This window comes from Spizellomyces punctatus (genome assembly GCF_000182565.1).
Source record: "Spizellomyces punctatus DAOM BR117 chromosome Unknown supercont1.10, whole genome shotgun sequence".
NCBI classification, from domain to species: domain Eukaryota; kingdom Fungi; phylum Chytridiomycota; class Chytridiomycetes; order Spizellomycetales; family Spizellomycetaceae; genus Spizellomyces; species Spizellomyces punctatus.
This window is the reverse complement of record NW_015971546.1, coordinates 134,008-157,719: the sequence shown is the minus strand read 5'-3', so window position 1 is coordinate 157,719 and position 23,712 is coordinate 134,008. Positions and strand designations below refer to the sequence as shown.

General features: G+C 48.6%; 9 protein-coding genes across 9 annotated transcripts; 3 read left to right on the top strand and 6 right to left on the bottom strand.

The window, feature by feature from the left end:
• Window positions 1-194: 194 nt before the first annotated feature.
• On the bottom strand, window positions 195-1,673 carry SPPG_05772 (uncharacterized protein). Its single transcript, XM_016753983.1, has 2 exons — window positions 1,506-1,673; window positions 195-1,443 (listed from the first exon to the last, which is right to left on the bottom strand). Exons 1-2 carry the CDS (start codon window positions 1,603-1,605, stop codon window positions 302-304), a joined length of 1,242 nt encoding a protein of 413 aa, XP_016606835.1. The 5' UTR covers window positions 1,606-1,673; the 3' UTR covers window positions 195-301.
• A 139-nt stretch (window positions 1,674-1,812) lies between these two features.
• Window positions 1,813-3,713, bottom strand: SPPG_05771 (uncharacterized protein; the record flags this gene model as incomplete). Its single annotated transcript, XM_016753982.1, has 5 exons — window positions 1,813-2,154; window positions 2,221-2,303; window positions 2,369-2,501; window positions 2,564-3,194; window positions 3,319-3,713. 5 exons carry the CDS (start codon window positions 3,711-3,713, stop codon window positions 1,813-1,815), a joined length of 1,584 nt encoding a protein of 527 aa, XP_016606834.1.
• Window positions 3,714-4,230: 517 nt separating this feature from the next.
• SPPG_05770 (uncharacterized protein) lies at window positions 4,231-4,991 on the bottom strand (the record flags this gene model as incomplete). The annotated part of the gene is made up of 3 exons (XM_016753981.1): window positions 4,231-4,273; window positions 4,346-4,841; window positions 4,907-4,991. 3 exons carry the CDS (start codon window positions 4,989-4,991, stop codon window positions 4,231-4,233), a joined length of 624 nt encoding a protein of 207 aa, XP_016606833.1.
• A 2,308-nt stretch (window positions 4,992-7,299) lies between these two features.
• SPPG_05769 (uncharacterized protein) lies at window positions 7,300-8,619 on the top strand. Its single transcript, XM_016753980.1, has 3 exons — window positions 7,300-7,649; window positions 7,729-7,999; window positions 8,051-8,619. Exons 1-3 carry the CDS (start codon window positions 7,341-7,343, stop codon window positions 8,491-8,493), a joined length of 1,023 nt encoding a protein of 340 aa, XP_016606832.1. The 5' UTR covers window positions 7,300-7,340; the 3' UTR covers window positions 8,494-8,619.
• SPPG_05768 (uncharacterized protein) lies at window positions 8,540-9,499 on the bottom strand. The gene is made up of 2 exons (XM_016753979.1): window positions 9,410-9,499; window positions 8,540-9,342 (listed from the first exon to the last, which is right to left on the bottom strand). Exons 1-2 carry the CDS (start codon window positions 9,417-9,419, stop codon window positions 8,705-8,707), a joined length of 648 nt encoding a protein of 215 aa, XP_016606831.1. The 5' UTR covers window positions 9,420-9,499; the 3' UTR covers window positions 8,540-8,704.
• Window positions 9,500-10,893: 1,394 nt separating this feature from the next.
• On the top strand, window positions 10,894-12,635 carry SPPG_05767 (uncharacterized protein). Its single transcript, XM_016753978.1, has 3 exons — window positions 10,894-12,136; window positions 12,210-12,389; window positions 12,447-12,635. Exons 1-3 carry the CDS (start codon window positions 11,140-11,142, stop codon window positions 12,527-12,529), a joined length of 1,260 nt encoding a protein of 419 aa, XP_016606830.1. The 5' UTR covers window positions 10,894-11,139; the 3' UTR covers window positions 12,530-12,635.
• On the bottom strand, window positions 12,478-14,148 carry SPPG_05766 (uncharacterized protein). Its single transcript, XM_016753977.1, has 3 exons — window positions 13,813-14,148; window positions 13,660-13,735; window positions 12,478-13,588 (listed from the first exon to the last, which is right to left on the bottom strand). Exons 1-3 carry the CDS (start codon window positions 14,018-14,020, stop codon window positions 12,781-12,783), a joined length of 1,092 nt encoding a protein of 363 aa, XP_016606829.1. The 5' UTR covers window positions 14,021-14,148; the 3' UTR covers window positions 12,478-12,780.
• A 174-nt stretch (window positions 14,149-14,322) lies between these two features.
• Window positions 14,323-20,809, bottom strand: SPPG_05765 (uncharacterized protein). Its single transcript, XM_016753976.1, has 10 exons — window positions 18,745-20,809; window positions 18,510-18,662; window positions 17,504-18,447; window positions 17,362-17,442; window positions 17,170-17,291; window positions 16,876-17,096; window positions 16,000-16,806; window positions 15,307-15,918; window positions 15,139-15,231; window positions 14,323-15,074 (listed from the first exon to the last, which is right to left on the bottom strand). The coding sequence occupies exons 1-10, from the start codon at window positions 19,741-19,743 to the stop codon at window positions 14,427-14,429; spliced, it is 4,680 nt and encodes a 1,559-aa protein (XP_016606828.1). The 5' UTR covers window positions 19,744-20,809; the 3' UTR covers window positions 14,323-14,426.
• A 384-nt stretch (window positions 20,810-21,193) lies between these two features.
• SPPG_05764 (uncharacterized protein) lies at window positions 21,194-23,532 on the top strand (the record flags this gene model as incomplete). The annotated part of the gene is made up of 6 exons (XM_016753975.1): window positions 21,194-21,381; window positions 21,437-21,455; window positions 21,528-21,725; window positions 21,788-21,882; window positions 21,953-23,189; window positions 23,251-23,532. 6 exons carry the CDS (start codon window positions 21,194-21,196, stop codon window positions 23,530-23,532), a joined length of 2,019 nt encoding a protein of 672 aa, XP_016606827.1.
• Window positions 23,533-23,712: the final 180 nt, after the last annotated feature.

Here is a 23,712-nt window from a genome sequence, read left to right as displayed (position 1 = left end):
GATTGTGGTGACCATCTATGTGCCGGGAGACGGGTGCAGCGGAAGTGCACAATTACCTAAGCGAGAGCAGAAAGTCACCTAGAGTATATGATGCGCACATATTCTCGAACTACACATGAGAAGGCGGGAAATTGCAATCCTGGCCCCAGGGTCCCATGTAGTATATAACAAGGACCAGACTGAGCAATGACAACTTTGCGCATCCCAAGTATAGTATAAACGTCTCGGATTAATTGATGAGTACTATTAACGCTCATGTTTCAGTATAGGAGTAATGGAGTCTAACAATGCCGCATAGCCTCTAGAACTTCGGGCCAATATTTTCAAGAATATGTTGCATAATAGGCTGCACCTGCTTGCGGCTGCAAGTGATGTTCTTCTGTTTGTAATACTCTCCTTCAGTCAAGGCTTCCAACTGTAACTCCGACGCTTCTAACGCAAGTGAAATCTGGGACATCGCTTGCACATTCGTCGCAAGCTTCCCATCGAAACAGACCATGAGTTCCCTCTCAAAACCACGCGATGAGGTTGGGTTCTCCATGGAGTAGTCAAAAGCAGTCATAAGCAAATGGCAGTCCAGCTGTCTCTCTTCTGCAAACCTGTGACATGATGCACGCAATTGCATAAGCCCGGCCTTTTCGTCTCCGTTTCCGTCCCTTACCGCCCAACCATTTTCACTACCCACGTGCCAAGAAACGCTGCTGATTCCAAGACGGAAGGGTCCAACATTCCACTCCTTATAATCCTTGCGCAACAGATCATATGAGGTTAAGTTAGACACGCTGAATTTTGCTTTATGGAGCCCAGTATAGAGCTGGTCCATGAATGCACGGTTGTCCTCCTCGCACATCTTGGCACCTCTCACGAATGGGAGAAGGAACTCGACTGCTTGCTTGTCCCTTTCCGTCGTTCGTCCGTACTCCACCTGCAGATTTACCGTATCGAGAAGAATTGGGCCCAGTAAAAGCCGTGCTAGTTCGGGTTCCAGAGCATTTGCCTGAACGTTTCCATTGACCGTAAGATGCTTGGCCCACTCTTCCACTATAAGCGTCGTAGCAGAGCCGACAGGAGCAATTATTCTGGGATTTGCCTCTAAATTGCAGCCCTCGTCCTTATGGTGATCCAACACTCCAGTAACATGACCAGCAAACTTTTCTAGAAATGGAGACAGGCGATTATGATCCACCAGCACTAGCGAAAGATCGGTGTTTTCCGCCAGATCGTCCAGATTGATGTCATCGAGGAAAGTGAGAATGCTTTGAAAATCTACTGTGGGGAACACATCACGAAGCGCAAACGTGCACTCTGTTCTGAGGGGGAAGTCCGCACGAGGTATGGCAACTACTGGGATGTACGTCGGTCTATTCGTTTGAGAATTGTGGGGTACATCATATGTATGACGAAGAAATGCGTATGTTAATGACGAAACGACGCTATCAAGGTCTATTGACGGGTGTAAGTTTGGGTTCATAAATTCTACTCCGCAGGCAGATCACTAGAATTACCAGCTGCTTCATTTCCGAGAACCACCGTCACAGAGCGCTTTGGCAACTTGACTGTAGCTTTGGCATTCTCCAAGAAACTTGAAAAACGTCGCAGAGACATTGGCGGGCCGGCTACTGAGCGTCTCTGCAGAATGCTTCAATGGCCAACGCTTCAGTACGCCAGTGAAGTTTTGCACGTGTATTGGGATTACATAAGCTGCTCCAGCTTTTCAGGTTCCGACACGTGCCGATCGAACCTCGGGGTGGGCAAAAGGGCAAGTCAAGAAATCATTTATAGGTCCTATAATCAGTACAAATATTGACACCACTACACATTCATCATGCTGTTTCTGCGGCCCATAGAACTCATAGCCATTGCAACAGCTGACGGACGCCGGGCGGCAGAACGGTCCACCTCGCCCAGTCCTTCTTCCATATCCAAAAGTTTATTGCTCGCTTGCTTGTCAAGAACCCTCTCCATTGGGGGAACCTGATCTCGGTCCATTTTCATCTTTCGTGGAGGCACCACGAAGTAGACAACTCCCGAAAGAGCTGTTACGCCTGCACATCCGTAGAACAGAACAGTAGACCCAAATTTACTGTAGATCACACCACCGATGATTCCTCCCAACCCAGAGCCTAGACCACCGTAAAATGCGCCAAGTATACCCTTAGAATAGATGTAGAGTATCAGTCTCCGCATGTGCAGGTTATGTTGGATGATTTCCTGACAAACCTGAGCCATGAACTCCATTCCCCTAGGAGCGACTCCTGCAGCGTACGAGACAGAGGCGGTCCAATTCATGGAAAATGCCAATCCTAGAAAACACAAAAAGTTCAAAGGATATGACGGATTATTTGCGGTACGACTGATAATCCTGTACCATGCAGCATCTCAATCCCTAAAGCGGCATATACCAGTGGTCCCGGCTTCAAAAAGGGATACGCTATGAACCGAATGACAGTGACAACGTGTGCTACTATGATACTCCATCGTACACCGAGACGTCCCATAACCTGAAAACGATGCACTTTTAATCTCGTATCTCCTATTTCATAACACAAAGTCACCACGCTACCTGCTTGGCGAAGAAGAAAAACGGCAACTGAAGGACCACTTGAGCTGTTCCCGTAAGACCTCTTACTGTTGCATTAGCATCTAACTCGTTCGTGAGATAGATCCACAGGAAGCTTCCAATGACTGAGAAGACAGCTCCGAGGAGGGTATTAGAAAAAAAGAAGGCAAGAACGTTAGGTGCCAGTAGCCATCCAAAGGTTGGTCCGGTCTTTTCTGGTTCCTCCGGTGTCACAGGAGCAATACCCAGTGAGGCGGCAATACTGGCTCGGCGCGATGCGCGACGAGCGGCCTCCACGATACTGGTCCGACGAGATCGAGCGGTCTGATCAGGTGGAAGTGCAAACTGCTCGCGTAGCTCCTCTGCCGTCAGGTCAGGGTCTTCAACAATTGCCGTACGTTTGATGTCAGCTTTGGAAAGGTCTTCGGCGACGTCTTTCGGTTTCACCGATGGCCTTCTGCGACCGTTCTTCCATGGTTTAGAAACCACCGTGAGCAGACCCAGGAAGACTCCACACATGATGGTATGCACAAAAAAGATTGAGTTCAATGTCCCTGTTTTATCGACAATCATTCCTCCCGCAAAGGAAACGATGCCGCAAGATATGGAACCCCATACACGTTGTTGCCCGTACCTATGTGCCGGTAGAAATTAGTGCGAGGCTTGAAAGGCAGCACTGTATTCGGCCATTGAACAGCCTTTTCCAACTAGCTGTACACCCAATTCTCGTTAATGACTCTGTCACATTTAATACCTACAGAACACTCTCTTCCCCAAGCATCGTAAGGACGATTACATCCATCATCGATCCGATCGGAGCACTTGTGATTGCATACAGTACGGCAACTCCACATGCTGACGCAAAAGTCAATTCGAGAAAGACGAACATCCATAATGTTCCCGTCGTCGCAATCAGAGATGTAGCGAGAACAACTCGAGGACGGCCTGTCAAATCGGCCACAAGGGACAAAGCTGGCCCAGCGAAAATGCATACGAACGGTGGGATAGACGATATAATGCCGACAGAGGATGAAGACAAGCCAATCTTCTGTTGATAGATTAAAGACAAATAGGATGGGGCACTGCACTGAATAATGTACAGGGCAAACATTAGCACTTTTGGCACTATGTGCCAACTGCGACTATTGGCCATTATGCGATGGATATGCTAGTGATGGTCTGTTTCCTGCTTGAACAAAACCGTCCGGATTGTCAAAATCCAGTGGAATCCCAATGATTCCACAAAAGGATCGGAAAGAAACAAAGTTCGCTGCTTTCCTGTTCAGACACCGCGTCAATAATGTGTAATTTATGTCATATACAATACAGATCGATGTTTCCTTCGCTTTCATCGTTAGCGCTACCATAATCATCATGCCAATCAGTCGGAGGACGACTGGCGGCACTGGTCTCATTGTTCTGGACGATATCCCAAGGGCCGACGCGGGCGAGAATAGTCAGCTATTGCTGACATAAAGGCGCGTGCTGATATGAAACACGTGCCGAGTGGAACCTGTTGACAAGTGCAACACAATCGTGCTCAAACTCCCAATCAGACGGCCGTGCAGTGAAAGGATCATTCCTCGCGGGTAGGAAGGCATTTGAAGACGGCGGACCGGTATGCAAGTCAAATGTTCTACTTGAATCTCAATAGCTAGGGTTTTACGTTATCATACATGTGGGGAGGTTGGGCTGGGTATGTTGGCTTCCGCCCTTTCAGGATAGATAATTTAGTAAAGCATAATGAATTGCGGATATCCTACACAACTCTCAGAGCTGTCTTACCATCTCAAGAGTTCGTCTGCGTCTTCTGTATCTGCATTTCCTGTCTCAATAGGAGTGGACCGATGAGCAACCAGTGAAGGTGCGTTGGTTGTACGTGACCGGGTTGAATGACCATCTGGTTGCTGGCCTGCATTTCTCCCACCTTGCCCATAACCATACACGCCCTTTTCCCATCCGGCCGCTGAGCTGCCAGCTCGAAGCTTAACACCACCATAAGGATGAGCACCGGCCTCCCCACCGAAATTGTATGAATTTAGCTCTAGATCTAATTCTTCGTCAAAGGCAAACTGCTGATTTGATAACGGATCGTATCCCTCTGTAGAGTGAGCTTCATTCCCGCCGCCGAACCGCCCCAGTAGACCTCTTCCAAGGTTTGATGCATAGCCACTTTTTCGTCGTCGCCAATTCAGAAACAAATAGGTTCCGTACAGTGCCAAGCCCACAAAGAGGAGGAGCAAAAAGCCTCGAGTGTAGTTTGAACTTGTGAAGTGCGTTGCTGCGGTACGGATTAGTTACCAGTTCTATCCCACTCAGCCTTAACCAGTCTCTATCTTAGCGTACCTGGGTCACCATTACTTCCTGATGGTTGTCCACCTTCTGCACGACGGTGGACCGCTATCGAGACGGGTATCGTGGTGCGTTCCATTATGAAAGATGGTCTGTGCTGAATGTTAACAAGGTCGACTCCTTGGATGGCCCAAGTGATGCTGATACGGTTCGAATCGGGCGGTCACATGGGAATCATCTGACTTGTAAGAATAGAAAAACTCAAAAGCTTCGATGGGCAGCGATATGAAACCCGAAATCCGCAGAGCCACTTGCCTGAATCAACCCTGGCATGGATACTGAGCAGAATCACCCAAAGCGACTATATCCGATGTAATGTGCGTAGGGATGACTGCGAAGTAGGAGTCAACCTCTGAGCCATTTGTCAACCTCCTCCTTGTCCACGGCTTTACCATAAGCAGGGATTGATACAAGGTGAGCAGAAATCCGACTCATGTGCCGTATTTTTGCTGCAGGGGTCCATTGATGAACGACCCTTCCGAGATGATATCATGTGGAATTTTGAGATACATTTTCAATAGGAATTTCTCGTACTGAGAGCCCTTTGCAGCACTGTTGCCTGTATGCAAAGCTTGTTTATGTTCAGTCGCTAACCCTATGTTTCTTCATCGATCGTGCTTCTCTCTAGAGCATCGCACATTCATCTCGGTATGAATCATCTGTGCATAGTATCTGTTGGAGATGTGTCAAGGTTCCGGGAGATATCGCTAGCAGGCATGGACTGTCAAGACTTTGAGGGCTATCCATGAGGGCGAAATGTCACCCCGAACTTTCGACTGATCACTACTAGCCGGGATTTGCCAAATTCACGATGACAGCAGTTTCTACTTTCGTGCATTCAGGCCGAGAATTCTGAGCAAAGCAAAAGTTCGAATTTCGGAATCTACTAAGACAAGGAAATTCGCAACTCGGGCCGAAAAGTTGCAGACAAGCTTCGGTGATCCGAGCGAGGTTCATTTAGCCACAAGCAAGCTCTCATCCGCCAGTGTAGTGTTTGTGCTGTTGTCTGCGGTCTATTCGTTTCTTGGCTCTCCAGTGTCTTGATACTGGTTTGATAGGTCGTTTTGTGTTCATCTATATGGAGGGATTTCGGATGCTTGACCATTATGTTGATGAATGATTGTGCGTGTTGGAACATGCCTATTAGTTTTTGAAGTACTTCTTGCAGGGGGGTTGGACTTCTCAACGTTATATATTTTTCGGCAGTCGAGGCATTAATGATTAAGTTATGAAGTTGTAAATACATTTGATTTAAACCGCGCCGAATTTTGAGTCGTTGCTGTCCAATACAGTACATGGTCTAAGACTTAGAAGATGTTTCAAATCAGCACAATATGGTGTTCATATTTGTGTATTTTTCTTTCTTTTTTGTTGCATTGGGTAGTATTTTAGCATGAACATTAAAAAATTCTGTGGCAGACGTCAATGGAGCATACTCGTAAGTTGTTTAAATTTGGAGATTACTCTATCGGAAATTGAGATGTTGACATAAGAAGGCAATCTCGCAGTCTTCGCTCCATGGCAAGCGATCTTTTCCAATTGACATCATCACGAGAGTCGTGTCCATGTTATCTCAATTGCTCGTGGCATGCAACATCGCCGAAGCAGTAAATGTAAACAGCGCCGCATCAGCAAGAAAACGATGAATTTGTGCTGACTCGCATTGAAATCTGGTTGCTTTACAATAATTATATTCGAGGGCATCTCCATTGGATGTCCTCTTTCTAAGAGTACTCAAGTTCAAGAAAAGATTCCCCTAAGTGGCTTTAAAAAGGCCGTGTTGGCTGGGATACACTGGTAATCCGTCTATTCGTCCACAGAAGAACGAACTTCTCCTGGAGCTTATCATAGCAGATAGAATACCATGGTTACATCGCAAGATACCAACCGCGTGTGGTCAAAAGAATCAAAAGGAAAATTCAAGCGTCAATTCGACATGTTTTTGTTTCCTCAATGCTCTTCCTGGCGACGAGCGGAACGATCGTTACGGGTCTCATCAGCAACTTTTATTAGTAACGCCGTCCCTAGTAGATGAATAATCAATAGAAAATTCAATGCAGTTCCTCATCTGTGGAAATAGAGTGATGAAGCACGACGGATCACACACACCCTACAATAGGTAGTGCGCGTGGGTCGCGTCTAAGTACACGGCATATGGCTGTCTGATTATGGTGAGATTCGGTATTAGGGTGCAGGAACAATGGGTCTGCCGTCTGCCTTGGGAGGAGAATCAACGGGTGACGTCTCAGCAAGCAAACCGTTGAACAGATGTTGGTACCCATTGCTGACTTACCCCATCTCTTGCGACTGCGCCACTTTCGCGCGACTAATCCTCCCACTCTGCCCATTTCGGGGTAGATTAACAATATGAGATGACTAAGACCAAACATCTCCATAGTCTGCTCATCTGTACCTACGCATCTAAAAAATGGTCCTCCGTACGGAATTGACGTCTATCCTAGGCATAACCAACCCAATTGTGCTGGCGCCCATGGCTGGCGTCTCGCATGCTGCCCTCATCTCGGCTGTCGCAAATACGGGCAGTCTAGGTCTGTTAGGCGTTGGCTATGCGACGGATCCACAGTGGATTCACAACCAGATGCGCCAAGCAAGTCAAGCTTACAAGCCAGAATCTGGCGGAGCGTTGGGCATCGGCTTTATTACGTGGTGGTTAGAAAAGCATCCGGCCCTGCTGGAAGCGGCATTGGAATGGAAGCCAACAGCACTCTGGTTCTCGGTAAGTGACGCATAGCAGAACACAGAAGCTACCCATCGGGAATCTGAGTGATCCTTTCTCTCGCGTGCTGCATTTTCAGTTTGGTAACTATGGTCAGTTCCTCGAAACGATCAGGGAGCGATCCCCGGACACCAAGGTTATTGCCCAAGTACAAACCGTTGAAGAGGCCCTGGAGGCCGTGGAAATGTATGGGGTTGATATTATTGTAGCACAAGGTTCTGAAGCTGGTGGACACGGCGCCAAGGTGAACGCTTCAACTTTTTGCTTGGTACCTGAGATCAACGATGCGGTTGGAGATCGCGTTCCTGTCGTCGCCGCAGGTGGTGTTACTGACGGACGGCATTTAGCTGGTATGCAAAGGCATGTTGTGTTCGCTCTACTTGATATTTATTATCCTTTAGCCGCTCTTATGCTAGGAGCCAGTGGTATCGTCATCGGTACCCGGTTCTGCGCCACCCCGGAGAGTGCCATGCACCCAAATGCGAAGGATTGCCTGGTCGCTTCCCGCGATGGCGGCCGTTCCACTGTGCGCACCACGGCCTTTGACGTCCTACGAGGCTACTCTGCATGGCCCTCTGCTTACGCATTCCGTGTTCTCTGCAACGATGTGACCGAATCAATTCAATCGGGAACACCAGTTGAGGAATGGAAGAGCAAATATGAGCAAGCATTACAGTCAGGCGATTTTAACGTTGCCCATGTGGGAGCCGGTCAAGGCGTTGGATTAATTAAAGGTATTTGGCCTGCTAAATTGGTGGTGGAGAGAGTGATGGAGGAAGCGTTGGAATGTTTCCAGATTGCTGCTGCCGTTTCGGATCCGAGACGCCTAAGGGCAAAACTGTAAATTGTGCATTTCATGACGCCCTTGAGAGTATTGGAGGGCATAATACCGGCCCGGATCGGGAAGTTACAAATACTACAAGATTTTCATACCACTTTTCGTAATAGTATATCATGACTCAATCGTGCATCTTTCTGACGCCTTGCATTATATGTACAGTATGAGAAAGTCATCCAGATCTACCAGGTAACTATCATACTATGAGAGGGCGGTGTCACTCCGAATCCCATACTCCCTTTTCCAACATTCTGGCTGCAGATTCGCACAGCATGCGCGTGTACACTCTGGACCCGACATCCTGGGTTAAACTTCCACTGTAGTCGACAAATCCCAGCAAGATATCCCGAGGCGTTGGAGTTGATATATACATCCTAAAATCAATACCTGGATACTCATAATGGAAAATAGCCTCGTTGCTGCTGGGTAGAGATTCCAAAGATAGGTACCCAATTTTGCTTCCGGTACAAAGATCAAATTCGGACGACGATTCAGATGGGGAGGAAAGCGCGAGTTCGAGCTTATATGGAGTGGATGTCAATATCGATTTGACAAGCAAATTCAACGAAGTATTTGGTGATGGGGAGGAATCTGAGCTGTGAAGTGCGCTTGTTGTGGGTTCAGGAGAGAGGACTATCGGACGATCCAATCGCCTGTGATAAAGACCCCATGTTGAACCGGCTGTGACAAGCGAGCGGAAGTTATCAGGAGGATTTGGCACTGAGCGTATGTGACGGTAATGGTTTGCGACTACGCCTATAGTCGCCCCTATTGCAAAGTATAAGGCTGTGGTTCGCCGTGGCATGTTGCAAACGAAATGCAGATCGGACAAGAGGAAGCGCGGAACTGGGTGCTCTAGAATGGGCCTTATTAAGCTGATGTAATCACGTCTCTTCACCATGTCCAGTACACGGCTTCACACTTTTTTTCATCAAATCTTCCAATGGCAAATGGACTGCACGTATACCAGCCCGACCCTTTCAGATGCAGGTCGTAATAGAACCAAAAATACTCAGGCGATGGGTGGTACTGATGGAATAACGCAGCAAGAATGAATTACAGCGGCATGATGATTATATGAATAAGGCCATGGAAAATTGATAGGAAACTGAACATTTTCACAACCAACGGTAGTTTGCTTTGATCTCTAGCTCCCTTATGAGCTCCAGAAGATCGTCCGCAAAATGCGAACGAGGGGAGCTGATGTTAACAAAGTCCGAATGTCATAAAGCTATCAAGTCAACCATGTCTTGATACACCAGAATATGAGCATGGACGTGAAAAATATCTTCTCTGGGCGTATAACGAGTGTTGTTGGCCCCACAATTCCCGCGATTTACGTAAACTCTTTCAAGCCATTCGCCGATCCACATCATTCCTGTCACCTTTAAAAGCGTAGAGGTGTCTGAGTAGGTGCTACTTGAGATAAGGTTCGGACGATAATTGTGATAACTCCCCAACAAGTGGGTCCTGCCCCATCCTCGCGAGATATGGTCCCTGGTGATAGAAGGGGATCAGGGATAATGAGGATGTCTCGGAGGCTCCCAGACGCGAGCGCCCGCATGATATTGTACTGGATGCCTTCTTTGATGGATATGCTGTCTTATACGAATGAGGATTATCCGCCAGTCCGAACTTCCGAACTTGTGCATATCGGAAGGCTGAACAATGCAACCATACAGCTCGCCATGAAAGTTGGATCGTTATCCTGCAGGCGCATTAAGCATTGCCTCACCGTCATCTAGCAGTTGGAGGATTCCTACGTTTCAGGTTTGAGGTTAGGGTAAAGCAGGTAGAGGAGCTAATCCCCATGCCTTGACTTTAGGGACGATTTTATTTTATTTGACATCTGAAAGGCATATGGCAGTGAAGCTGAACTGAGAAATGTGACCAGCGGAACTGGACATGGATTCAGGTGTATAGTGTGGAATAGGAAAAGAAACTGATACTGGCAAGAATAACTTCAAGAGCAGAGTCCTAAATCCGCGTAAAGCGCCTCGATCACACCGGCGGACTTTGAACAGTGTCGCTTTGCAGGATGTGCTAGAATTAAAAATGCCAGTCATTGACAGTCTTCAGTTACCTTAGGTCGCATTCTGTGGGTATGGCCAGAAGTCGTGCGAATAATGCGAGCACGCAGCAGCAGCAACCTAATCCTTGTGAACACATCGCCAATTCTCTCGTTTAGAGCCGGCCCTGCTTCACGCAAACGTGATCCTTTGGGCGTTCTTGCCTGATTCACTAAATCCGTACTGTTATGCTGTATTACTAGTGAGGCTGTAGCATTTTTATCTTGATAGGTGTTTTGTCCTGAAGTCAGATGGCTTATGTAAAGCAATCACCCACAACTGGGGCGCAGGTCGATAGTGTAAGCCTGTCGGAGCGTGCTGGCAAACAAGATGGTTGGACGATGCAGCGATGCTATAGAAACGCAGCACTGCATTGATAACCGGCTGATTGATGGCAAGTGCATATTAGTGCATAAGAAATATCAAGTCAGGCCCGGCAGAGCAAAAGCGTATTGATGCGAAAAGTGCACCAGTTAGACTATTACTAGTAACATCGGGGAATAACGCAACTAAGACCAGATCGTGTCGCTTTCACTGGCTGCTACTAAGAGTTTCGTCCATCAGTCTCCAGAAACTCTTCACTATGTTGCGCGCTCCCATTGAGCCTATTGAAGAGGAAGAGGTTTATCAGCCTGTCTCGGTGCTTGCCTCCAAATTTGCCCGCTTAAGCGCAGATGACAAAACGCATGCGGGCGTTAGACCAGTGACTCCCGATCGGCCTTTATACTGGTCCTCATCGTCATCACCCGTTAAAAGCCCTTTGAAAGCTTCGCCTGGTGAAGATGGTGGGCGTCTACCTGGGGTAAATCTCCGGGCAGAGGTGCCGAAATCAGAAGAGTGCACTGTGAAGAACAATTCGACGTCAAACGACACATTTGCTAAACCATCTGCAACGGTCTCACCGACAACAAAAGAATCAGAAACCAATAGCGAGCAACCTCGACGCAAGGTGGCAGAGATTATCGCCACTTTGCAAGAAGATGCCGATCTGGCAAAAACGATCTCAAACCCCGTGGCCCCTAGTGCCGAGAAAGTCGTACCCGCTTCTCCTCAACGAGATGCAGCAAACAATCCTTTCTTGCGGACCTCTGAAGCACATACCACAGTGCCATCCTCACCGACTCCATCATCGCCAACACCGACAAGCGTACCATACCGCAGCCGGCCCTTTACAGCAACACCCAAACTCAAACCTCCAACTCCACTCCATCTCGCTATTCCCGCACCTCCACATCTACGACCTTTTTCTACGCACTCAAGTTGTCATACTGAAGATACACCCGAAACACCAGTCTCTGTTAAAACCCTCCGCAACATCTGGGAAAAGATGGCGCGTGAAAACGGGTGGACGTCGTTTCGTGGGTCGTTTGATCCCCATAATCTATCGTTTCTAAAGGACGCACATGGTGGCGGTTGGGTTACGGCCGTTGGGGGCGCCAATGAGACAGAGCAGAGCGAAGACAAAGTTGAGACAAGTGATGAAGCGAAAGATCAGAAAGCAGCTGGGGAAGATACATCATTGGATACCGTTGAGAAAAGTCATACCCAGCTATCTCAGCACAATACTTGTGACATGATAGGTATGCGCATTCACCGAGGGTTGAATAAGTAACGCCCCAAGATCAACCACAAATTTCTCATTACTTTTCATAGTGTGCGGAGTGAAAACGTTGACAATTAATGGAACAAAAGTACATGAAATCGACCTTCGCTGTCACGCCTGCTCGTCCTGCTTTGTTCTTCGCGCTGCCCATGAGTGCGGTGATGATGATGACACAAATGATCAAAGAGTTAGCGAGGACGAACAGAGTCGCGAGAAATCAGGAGAACCAGGTAAACTGAATAACCTTGTATGCTGCATCTGGACTAGCTCTTACCTGTCTACAATAGCGTCAAACCACCTTAAGCATCGCGAGCCTGGGCTGGAATGGCTTCGGGACGAGCGAGCGGATTATATTAACATTATTTGTTGATAGCATCATCCTAATCACATGCATTCACTGCATGCTCTTGTTTCTAATTAGTACTTAATGAGTTTATTAACAGTTAATAGAAATGTGAAAGTCACGTTGTAGATAATGTTCAGGCCGTAGGTGCAAGAGCTACTCAAAGCAAAGTAGTGACAAGTGTATCAACACTGCACGCAAATCGGTATCTGTCATCTATTGTGCATGACAGATCAACGTTGGTCACAACACCAAAGCCCAACAACTGCCGCTAGATACTACTGGAAAGCGCCCCAATCGTCGGACGTAGGCCCCAAAGGGTTGGCTTGCCCTTGGTTGTGCGCTCCTTGTCCAGCAGCTGCTGAGCTAAATCCCGCAAAATCCGGTATCCCTCCCATGGTACTAGGCTGTTTCTGTACGGGACTAGCCCCAAAAAATTGGGCACCAAGGGGTTGATTCTGAGGTGGCGACTGAGACGGAACTGGTGCACTGGTGAAGCCGCTTGCAAAAGCTGGTGACATTAAACCAGTATTGGAGGGCGGAAAGCCAGCAAAAGTGTTGGATACCGGTTGTGGTGATGTCAACGCACCGAATCCTCCTGGCTGGGGTTGTGGTGGAAATGCACCGAAATTACCAAATCCGGGAACCGCTGAGATGTTCGCAGGGTTACTTGGTGCCGACGATCCAGCATTACCGTACAGTGAGAGAATAGAGTTCTTCAAATCTCCTTGAGACGGTTGCTGTTGAGCCTGCGGTTGCTGCTGTGGTGGTGGTGACTGGAAAGCATCAAACAACTGTTGTGCAGCAGATGGGGCCGGTGTCGAGGCAGCTGGGGCAGCCGGGGCAGCTGCAAAATTTGCAAACTGAGCTTGAGCGGCTGGAGCGGCGGAAACAGCGACTGGTTTGGGCTGTGTAGCTGCACTAGCAGGGGTGGTAGAAACGCCATCCGGAAGCTTCAACGTCTCCGGGTCCGGAACCGGTCCCTTCATAGCATATTGCTTTCTTTCATACTTTGACCGAATGAAATGATCAATGTTGCTTTCGGGAGGCGTAAAGTTTGAAGGCAAATCATGTTCCCAATATTGACTATTTCCAAAGAGCATTGTGAGTACCATCAGATACGTGAAATGTACAGTCCACAGCCCGTGCTTGCTTACTTTGCTTTAGCATTACCCCACTTGGCCATATTGAGAACCTGCTCTTCCGTCCAAGAATCAAGATCCGCAGATTTAACTAAAACATAACGAATGGTGTTTAGCCTCTGCTGCCATCCTTTCTCCAAGTGGAATCCGCCCAGATAAGCAACTTACCTTTAGAGATGTGCGTTCCCAAGGACCTATGGTGCCCGCTACATCTAATGCAAACGAACACGCCCAAATTCCACGAAGCCCATCGAGGATCCTTTTTACGGCAGTCTGCACAGCGACGATTGTCTGCTCGAGCCATCAATTCTTTGAGAAGCTTGGCATTCCGCTCGTTTTGAGCCTTATCGGACATGCGCTCCGTCCTGGTTGACATCTTGAAGGACTACGCACAACGATCAAGACAAACACCAACAGGTGCTGGTTCGCTGCCCGAGACGGCCTCAAGCTGAAAAGGAAGGCGTCTAGTGAGCCTGTCTATGGACAAGATGGCGAGGATGCTGGCGTTGCAACTCAGCGGCTTGCTTGGGGGGGCGTCATCGCTTGCCCTACAGTCACGTGGATCACCATTCATCATTTGCTCCAGATCCTCTGGTGGTATTTTCTTCAACAGACGCTACAGTCTCCCAACAATGCATGATGTAGGCAAAGCTTTAGTATCCACTTTCATCCACCAAATGCCAAACAAATAGAAAACTGTCATTGGAAAATCTAAGAATTATACACATGTGACCTTGAAGCTCGCCAACTAAACCCAAAAATCATTGTTCCAAAAAAAAGGTCTAGTCCTCACTGTCCGCCCCAGTCAACGCAGTCCTCCAACTCTCCTCACTCTGCCTAGAAAAATCATTGCTCCATAACGTGTCGCGAGTTTCTCCAATCGGAGACAGAGGAAGGCTCGCGTCATTCTCTGATTCAATTTCCACTTGGGCTCTGGCACTGTCGTCTGCCCCACCACTGCCGCTTGATGCACGCGGTGAAATCAGGGGCGGCGTAAAGTCCAATAATCGTCCCAAACTGTGTCTTCTCGGGCGGGGCTTTGTTTCTGTCGACACGCCGCCATCGTCACCGCCCACCTCGCGGATAATGTCCAAACTTCCTGCTTTGCCTCGAGTTTCGCTTAAATTAGGTTGAGGCGCTTCATTTGGAGATGCGGCACCGCGTGCTTTCCTAGATTCTGAAGATGTAGACCCTACACTCGCCCGCCGTCTGGACGGTTGAGCAGGAGTAACAGGGAGATCATGGACAGGGGAAGCCGACGACGAACTGACAGCGGCGGCTGCCGAGACGTTCATCGCACTTCGCTCATCAACACAATCCCGCAACATTTGCGCGTAGGTTCCGTACTTTTCGTATTCACGCATCAACCAACGCTGTTTTCGCATCCAGTTCGCTGTGGCTTTCTGTCTGAGAGCAGGATATCCAGCATACTGTCGGGCAAGAATGTCAAGCAAGTTCAAGCCACCAATTCCAAAAATATGGCACTAGACATACCATTTTTTCCATTGGATCCCGATAGCTAGAATGCTCTTCAAGATCCCGAGATACAATGTCCTGCTGTCGTCTCCACACTTCCAGCTGAGCTTCCTGCAGAACGAATACACCAAAAAGAGCCGGTCAGGCCACCCCTTTCGACCACGAGTGCGAACACTAAGCACTCACCTCAGTTGCCGTGCTCATGACCTTACCCAACGGCACGGGCGGCATCCACTCACTGATTTTCATCTTTTTCATCTTTCTATCAATGTCTCTACTTCCCCTCCGATTGTGACGTCGCCCTGTAGTCACCGGTTCGTCGCCATGGAATCCACTTACACCTGGAACGGTTGCCACACTCCGTCCACTCTCCGTGCTCCCCCCACTCGTGAAGCTCCTCATACTGGACGCATACTTGTGGCTAGCCACCTGTGGACTGAGACTGGACGGAGAGACTCCCTCCCCGCTGCTCCGTTCTCCACTCTCCCTATGTTCCAATTCCTGTTCCTGCTGTCGTTGCTGAGCACGTTCCCATACAATGGGCCCCCACCCATACTCTGTATTTCCGCCGCTACCTGGGAAAGGCTCCTTACTTTTCCTTGCGGCCCAGAAATTAATGGTCTTTACCCACTCTCGGACGACCTCAGCATTGAAACCGTGGAAAAGATAGATCTGGCCATCAAACAACCGTAGAGTAAACACATGCGGTCGCTGTTGAGAATAGCCAGGGGGTGGAAGCGGAGTTGCCAGCGAGTGCAGCAAATTAAACGTCTGTGGTGGCTGTGATGCGAGACGAGGCTGTGACAAAGACAACAAATTTAACACTCTCTTCACGACTGATAACTTTCAGCACGGTAACAGGCACGGCCAAAAACTCACCACCCCTCGAATAGCACTATCCGAACTGACTCTGATCCGTTCCCCACCTGAGCCAAGCCACGTATTGGGCCCCGTACTGTCCCCAGTCGCGACCCTTCTTAACGGCAACGACTCCCCTTCCATACCTCCGGCCACAAACCCGGCATTGTCTTTCTCCGTGTTTCTTTCCAATTTATACATGCAAAGCTCGAGTGTGCCCGCTTGGACATCAAGCTGCAACACGCAATGCAATTTGATCCATTTCCGGTGCTTGGCTTTCACCTCATCCCTTTCCTTTAGGTGCTTTCGTATCAGTTGCCCTTCTAACTGAATATCCGTTACAGGTGAGGAGCGTGCTGGGGACGGACTGCCAGCTCCCCAGCTGCTAGAGCTGCTCCGTGGTTGAGACATTGCGCCTGTGGTCGAGTGCCTGCCCAAGGATGGAGGTGTTGACCCGGAAACCCCAGCTGCAAGATTCAGCTGGGAATCCAAACTAAGCGCAAGAGGTTGTTGCGGGCCTATGCTGTCATTTGAAAAGACGTGTCGGATATCACCTCGATCCCCTTTCCTCCTCAGCATAAATGAGCTGATCGTTCCCTTTCGTTTTTCTGAGACGGAAAACATTGTGCCTGTGGACATGGTTGATGCCAGAGATAGAGAAGACTCATCACGCCGTAATCGGGATAAGATAGGGGACGTGGGGGATGTCGGGGTGCCCTCTGGCGAAGAAAGAGCGCTGTCGAGATGATCTACGGGTGAAATGTCACTGGCAGGTTTTGGTATCTCTCGCTGTGGTAATGGCTGTTTCGCGGTTCGATCATAAATCCGCTACAAGAAACGAAAATCAATATATGTGGTTACGGGCCATCCAAAGTGATCTTGTTTCAAGTATCATACCCGAAGATGCACATCCATTGCCTTCGTCCACTTTTTCAGAGCATCTCGTCCTTCCTCGCCATTCATCGCACCATGTTCCTTGACCTGAGCAGTCAGGCCTTCCAAGACCATATTCACCCATTGCTTCTTTGTAATCTTCTGACTACTACGAGCTCCAATGTTGGCACGATGAAGATCGGTATTGAGCATCATTAGAGATGCCATTATGCTATCCACCAGTGCTGGATTTGTGGTCTGTCAGAATATTGCCAACATTGCCAACATGGATCATCTGCGGAGGCGAAGTCCACGTACCATAGTTAGGGTAAAGTGAATGAAGTCGCGGATTACATGTCCAGTATCGCTGCGCGTACGCGGTAAGAATCCGGTTGATAACTTGGCTCTCTCCCGTGACAAACAAGTGGTTTGCAAAAGCCCTATAATTGACGAGCATACTCCAAATTTCAGCACAGTTTCCCAGAATACCGCAATTATCGAGCTACTAACCGGAAGCCCTCATCCACATCCTGATCAGTAAAGTCAAAGCATTGGATGAAACTTTGCAATGCCGCTTTGTGATAGTCATCCCTGATATGCGATTGAATTGGTTGTTAAAAGCATCGCAGATAGAGACTGTAATGAAACTTACGGTTTTCCTATAATCTCCGACACCTTCTCCAATGGTATCTCCGGCAAAGCATCCTCAAAGAGTAGTCTGCCGACGAGTTCTGGGTCCATGTCACGATATCGTTTTGAAGGCGACGAATCTGTTGAAACATGCGTTCTTGGGCTATCGACTAGGGATGTGTCGGTCAGCTGCGCCGGCGATGGGTATTCGAGCGACTTCTCCCCTGCGTTCGTCAAGCCTTCGCTCGGCATCATCAGTGACGGCTCACCATCATAGTGTGTAACTACCACATCGGGTGACGATAATGGTTCAACCTCCTGGCTCAGAGCTTCTGTCCCGTATGAAGCGTCTTGCTCCCCCATGGTTGACTTTTGTCTTTCACGAGAACTCTTCTTCGACTGTTTCGATACAGCGGATCCTCCCGCCTTTTCCTCCTCACTCGAATCGACTCTAGTTCGCCGAGAAGCGTCATTTGAAACCCCCATCTCCCCAGTTGATGATGATGAGGAAGTTCCTGCCTTCCCCTCCATAGTTCCCTTGGGAACATACGAACTACTTCGTCGTGGTATTGACATTGACCCAGTCAGTCTATCTACATTGGCTTCCTTGTGCTTGCGAATAAGCAGAGCAATTTGCTCAGCATCGTCGCCGCCAGTCATTTGTATTGGATATACTCGTGCAGGATGAGATGAGGAATGACCTGCAATGGCCTCCGCATACGGTGAAGGGGGTAATGCTGCTGCTGCTGAGTTTGAGCGCCCGCGCCGATACTCTAATGATTTGATAGGTTGTGCTTGGGGTAAGCCATTCGACGAATGGCCATGAGAAGATGGTGAGTTTGGCTTGTGTGATGTTCGTGCGTGAGTAACAGAATTAGGCTGTTCCGGTACACTTGGAAGTTCTGGAAGGGGTTTTGATGGAGAATATCTCGGCATGCTATTGTCCGATATTGACCTGCTAATACCCTAGGCGTGCCAAGAATCTAAGACGTATGGCTATCACTGGTGAATTAGAAAAGCTACCATACCTCATGTTTTCCGGGAAGGCCAGGACCCTGGCCAGACGGGTCCCCTTGGCCTGAATGATAATCCGATCCGACCGAACCAGCAGGTGGATGCTGTGGAAATTCCACGCCACTTTTTGAATTTCGTAGCTTTGCAAGATTTGCGCTGAACGATCGCTGCATCCATTAAACCACTTTAACCACTGCTTATGCGCCAAAACGTGATCAAGAAGAGTTGCTAATCAAACAGTAAACTCACCCGAAATCCGGCCCAAAAAGACTGTTTTCCTGGCTTTTCGTAATACTCCTCGTCATCTGTCAAATGACCGTGATCCATTGCAGGTCGTCCCATACTTGGTGTATCTCTTTGCAAATTGAAACTTGGACGTGACATGATCTGCTGTTGAACCGTTGGTATATCCAAGTCCCATGATTTTTCTGCTCGGACTTGAGCATCAGCTGATAACGGCATTGCTGACGGAGCGGTGACGGCAAGCTTGGTATCAATGGATGGGGGTTCAGGTCGAGGTGATTTGGGAAGCGATACTGGATCAGTAGTGGGTGCGGGCAAATCTTGGGCTGTTACGATCGTGGAGGGCTCTGATGGTGGATTACCAGCGGCAGGTGGTGATGGAAGGGAACTAGGCACTGGAACGCTTTGCGACGTAATAGATACGGGCAGTGAGGGTAGTTGCGGTGAATAGGTAGTAGTTAGGCCCCCGTTTGCATCATGTGCTTGTCTTTCATGTAATGTCGACGCGCCCTCGCGGGCTGCGGCCATGACATCCAGGACGTTGGTTGATGGAGCTGACCTTGACCTCAGTCGTCTATTAACTCCAGAACCTGCACCAGTACGGACCTGAGACATTCCCCCGCTCATCCCATGACTTGCTGCTCTATCTCTGGCTGGCCCTGGCCTTGTTCCCACCAAATCCGGTGTCGAAATGGACCTTGCCCGGAATTCTGCAGACTTTTGTTTTTCAGCCAAAGAGAGCGGTCTGATCTCATCGTGGTCTGTGCCATCCTCCGTCATCTGTGCATCTAATCGAGCGAGTAATGAAGGTGGCAAGGCGTCCCAAAGAGGTGTACCGACGTCCAGCGTCAAATACCCGAACTTTCTAGGTTTTGCTCTTCTTGATGGGCCCAAATGTTGAGCAGGGTTTTCGGTTTCTTTTGATTCTTGTGAGCTTTGGGGCAGCGAGCGTTTATCTGTGACGTTGCTCGCATACACCGCGTCATCCAGATTGCTTGAAGTCATTACCCGTCGGTGCTGTGGACATTCGGATGACGTCGCCGTTGCGACAGGATACGAGTGTCTTTCAGTATTGAAAAATCGTCCAAGTTCTAATTGCTCTGTATGCTTGGAGTATTGAAAAGAATGCGTGCGGCGACAGCACCACCGACAAGTGTAACAGGATACGTGCAGTCACCCAATGTGTCAGAGTATTTGTGCGTGACAGGAGGACCGTACGTGGGCCCTTCTATACTGCTGCGTTCACAATTGACAGCCGCACGTAAGTTTTGCTGCCGACTGTTGTCGTTTTCGAATCGCTTGCTGCAAATGACCGCTCGTCCTGTTGTGTTGGCCCAGGATGTTTGAACCCAACTCAGCTGTCCGCACGCCGTCGAACCGCCTACACACTCGAGCCACTCACGTGAATTACATTCTACTGTGGATTAATGATGATTATGTAATGCCGCGGAGTGTGCATTCAAGCTGGCAGCCACTATTTCCATTGCTTCTCCTCGCATTACACGCAGAAACCCAAGACAATGATATTAAAGATACTCTGTTGCTTCCATCGAAAGGGAATCGTTACAGAGTCAACTTGAGAAAACAGTACAGAAGGACAATGGCTTGTGCAGACTGCCACGCTCGCACAAAACTGAGTTATTAGAGGATTTTGCCAAGGGCTTGTAAAGACATTGGAAATGATCAATTTAAAAGGTCTTTTCAGAGAGGAAAATCAGGAAGCAATATGCCATCGTACACTCGATACGTATCCCGTTTATGATAACAGATAAAAGGTAATTAGCCACTGGCCCTGCTTGACTATTACTTTTGTGTGATATTTGTTTTGCTGTGTGGTGGCAGAAGAGTGTCTTTCCTGTGCTCTCAGTTCTGACGGTGACCTGCGAGACATTTTGCCCAATAATCAACAATGTATGACTGCGTATGATTCCAATGACCGCTCATGGGATACCATGGGGTTACTTGCAACAAGAATAACCTTTCCATATCCACACCATGGTTCCTATCAATGGTTTGCTTTGTTTTAAAAATATCGTTTTAAACCGTTAACCTTATGCTTCGTGAATAAAAAGTGTCACAACTCCATCTCATGTTGCCTCCCACAACAATGACGCTTTTCACACCTGTCCACCTCACGTGTCTCATGTTATACAGGGATGATTCACCTTCCTATTATAGTCATATTGCAGAGTCTGATTACATTATTGTGACACAAGATCGACGTGGTGGGCGGCTGGCTTTGCCTCTGGGCGGATATGCTGAGTGTTACTTGCAAAGGAATTTATAAAGGCTGCTTCTTTGGATGTTCCCCCGTCGTCCTCGTCGCCTTTTCGTCTTTAATATTTTTCCCACGTCCATCGTGCTGCTATCCTTGCCCGTATCTCGCCCTGTTTACCTTCACGCACCCTTGTTTTCTGACATTTGCTCGTCCATTTTACGACATAAGCGCCAAATCATGCAGAACCACGCTACTACCCACATTACCCCCACGCAAAAGTCATCCCGCAACATTCAACAAATGCCTCACACGGCAGCCGCTAGAAACAGCCTAGCGCCCTACCAGGAACAATTGCATCGCGAGTCTTTGCAAGATCCGATCGGATTTTGGGCGCGCGCTGCAGATGAGATCACATGGCATAACAAGTGCGACAAGGTTCTTGAACACAAATGTAGAAAAGTATGGTGAGCCAGGATACAGATGGTTCCCCACCGGAGAGGTATGTACACATCATGCCAATAATAATCACGATCCAACTCTTTTGTTTATACAATCTTCGCTTGCGTCTCAGCTCAACACGTGCTTTAATGCCCTCGATCGCCATGTTCTTGCTGGAAATGGCAGTCGATCCGCCATCATTTACGATTCCCCAGTGACTAATCGCAAAGAGCGCATCAGTTATGAGCAGCTCTTGCACAAGGTAGCGACATTTGCCGCCGTTCTCCAAGATCATGGTGTGAAAAAGGGTGATACCGTTATCGTTTACATGGTGAGTGTTTCTGAACTAAAATACACTTTGAAACTGTGCGCTGACATTGCCGTCTTCCCCAGCCCATGGTCCCCGAAGCACTAGTAGCCATGCTGGCATGCGCACGTCTTGGTGCTATTCATAGCGTTGTATTTGGTGGATTTGCGCCAAAGGAATTGTAAGTCTGGGTCACGCAACTTGCAATTATATTGAGCGATTACGCATACTTAAACGTTCGTGGCGCACAGGGCAAAGCGTATTGACGATTGCAAACCAAATATCATTCTCACTGCGACATGCGGAATTGAACCCAACAAGATTATCAAGTACAAGCCCATGCTGCAGGCCGCGATTGATCTATGCAAGCACAAGCCAAAGACGCGCATCATCTTACAGAGAGCCCAAGCGCCAGAGTCGATTAACGCCGCAGCTGGTGAGCTCGACTGGCATGCGCAAGTGGCGGCGGCAGAATCCCGCGGTGCAAAAGCAGATTGCACCATCGTCAGTGCTCTTGACCCCCTATATCTTCTCTATACCTCTGGCAGTACGGGTGTTCCCAAAGGAGTTATTCGCGACAATGGCGGGCATGCTGTGGCCATTAACTGGACAATGAAGCACATTGTCGGGCTGAATGCTGGCGATGTCTTCTTTTCGGCTTCCGATGTGGGCTGGGTTGTAGGCCACAGTTTCATCGTTTACGGTCCTCTCATCCGAGGATGCACCACCGTAGTATACGAAGGCAAGCCGGTTGGCACTCCCGATGCTGGTGCCTTTTGGAGAGTTGTTGAAGAGTACGGCGCAAAGTCTCTATTTACAGCACCAACGGCTATTCGTGCAATCAAGAGGGAAGACCCAACGGGCAAGCTTATCAAAAAGTACGACATCAGTAGCCTCAAGAATTTGTTCTTGGTCGGCGAGCGATCGGACCCCGACACGGTCGCTACATACCAACGCATGCTCAACATACCTATTCGGGACAACTGGTGGCAAACTGAGACTGGATGGCCAATGACCGTTGCTTGCGAAATGACTTCCCCTGACTTGTCTTCCACAACAAAGATTGGCGCTGCCGGACCTCCGATTCCTGGGTACGACGTTCGGGTGCTTGTCTCTGCTGGCGGTGTTGTTCGCGAAGACGACGACCACCACACCGAATACGTCGAAGCCAAACCTGGGCAGCTTGGTACTCTCGCTGTCAAGCTCCCTCTTCCCCCCGGTACTTTCCCAACTTTGTGGAAGAACCACAATGGCTATGTAAAGAGCTATTTCAAGAAATTCCCTGGTTATTACGACACAGCTGATGCCGGGTTAATTGACGAGGACGGCTATGTAAGTATCATGAGCCGCACCGACGATATCATCAACACTGCGGGACATCGCTTGAGCACGGGTGCTATGGAAGAGATTGTAGCTGGCCACAAGGATGTCGCAGAGTGCGCAGTTATTGGTGCTCAAGATGCGCTCAAGGGCGAAAAGCCTCTTGGGGTGAGTATACTTCATAGGTATGCTACATGATGACAAAGAATTGACCAACTTGCCTTCGCAGTTTATCGTCCTCAAAAACGGCACAACATCCACCCACGCCGCCATACTTTCTGATCTCACGCGCGCCATTCGCTCTCAGATTGGTGCGATTGCCTGTTTCGACAAATGCTTTATTGTCCAGCGTTTGCCAAAGACCCGATCCGGCAAAGTTCTTCGTCGAACACTACGGGCAATCGCCAATGGTCAGAAGTATGAAGTGCCTGCCACCATTGAGGATGAGGCGGTTTTGAAGGAGATTGAGGCGTTATTTAAGGTGGATGACAAGGTTAAGGCGAAGTTGTGAAGGAGTGGCCACGATGATTGGGACTGTGGGTTCTTTCATGTAAATTTTCTTTACACACTCTTGTGCGTATCTTGTAGTTTTAGTTTTAGTTTTTTTTTTACTTGTTTTTGTCCTTAACATTTCAGTTGTATTTCTTGAGACTCTCTTATCGTTCATGATGCTGGCAGTCTATGCAATGGC

What these genes read in the sequence shown, in the direction of transcription:
- SPPG_05772 (XM_016753983.1), bottom strand. Translation starts at nt 1,605, where the DNA reads ATGTCTCTGCGACGTTTTTCAAGTTTCTTGGAGAATGCCAAAGCTACA. An exon ending in TCTCGGAAATGAAGCAGCTG is followed by an intron (nt 1,444 to 1,505) that starts GTAATTCTAGTG and finishes ACCCGTCAATAG; the next exon opens with ACCTTGATAGCGTCGTTTCG.
- SPPG_05765 (XM_016753976.1), bottom strand. Translation starts at nt 19,743, where the DNA reads ATGACTTCAAGCAATCTGGATGACGCGGTGTATGCGAGCAACGTCACA. An exon ending in ATAGTGCTATTCGAGGGGTG is followed by an intron (nt 15,919 to 15,999) that starts GTGAGTTTTTGG and finishes TCTTTGTCACAG; the next exon opens with CCTCGTCTCGCATCACAGCC. An exon ending in TCATGAGCACGGCAACTGAG is followed by an intron (nt 15,232 to 15,306) that starts GTGAGTGCTTAG and finishes TTCGTTCTGCAG; the next exon opens with GAAGCTCAGCTGGAAGTGTG.
- SPPG_05767 (XM_016753978.1), top strand. Translation starts at nt 11,140, where the DNA reads ATGTTGCGCGCTCCCATTGAGCCTATTGAAGAGGAAGAGGTTTATCAG. An exon ending in CAATACTTGTGACATGATAG is followed by an intron (nt 12,137 to 12,209) that starts GTATGCGCATTC and finishes TACTTTTCATAG; the next exon opens with TGTGCGGAGTGAAAACGTTG. An exon ending in CGAGAAATCAGGAGAACCAG is followed by an intron (nt 12,390 to 12,446) that starts GTAAACTGAATA and finishes TGTCTACAATAG; the next exon opens with CGTCAAACCACCTTAAGCAT.
- SPPG_05769 (XM_016753980.1), top strand. Translation starts at nt 7,341, where the DNA reads ATGGTCCTCCGTACGGAATTGACGTCTATCCTAGGCATAACCAACCCA. An exon ending in CAACAGCACTCTGGTTCTCG is followed by an intron (nt 7,650 to 7,728) that starts GTAAGTGACGCA and finishes CTGCATTTTCAG; the next exon opens with TTTGGTAACTATGGTCAGTT. An exon ending in TGACGGACGGCATTTAGCTG is followed by an intron (nt 8,000 to 8,050) that starts GTATGCAAAGGC and finishes ATTATCCTTTAG; the next exon opens with CCGCTCTTATGCTAGGAGCC.
- SPPG_05766 (XM_016753977.1), bottom strand. Translation starts at nt 14,020, where the DNA reads ATGTCAACCAGGACGGAGCGCATGTCCGATAAGGCTCAAAACGAGCGG. An exon ending in GGGAACGCACATCTCTAAAG is followed by an intron (nt 13,736 to 13,812) that starts GTAAGTTGCTTA and finishes GTTATGTTTTAG; the next exon opens with TTAAATCTGCGGATCTTGAT. An exon ending in TGGGGTAATGCTAAAGCAAA is followed by an intron (nt 13,589 to 13,659) that starts GTAAGCAAGCAC and finishes CTTTGGAAATAG; the next exon opens with TCAATATTGGGAACATGATT.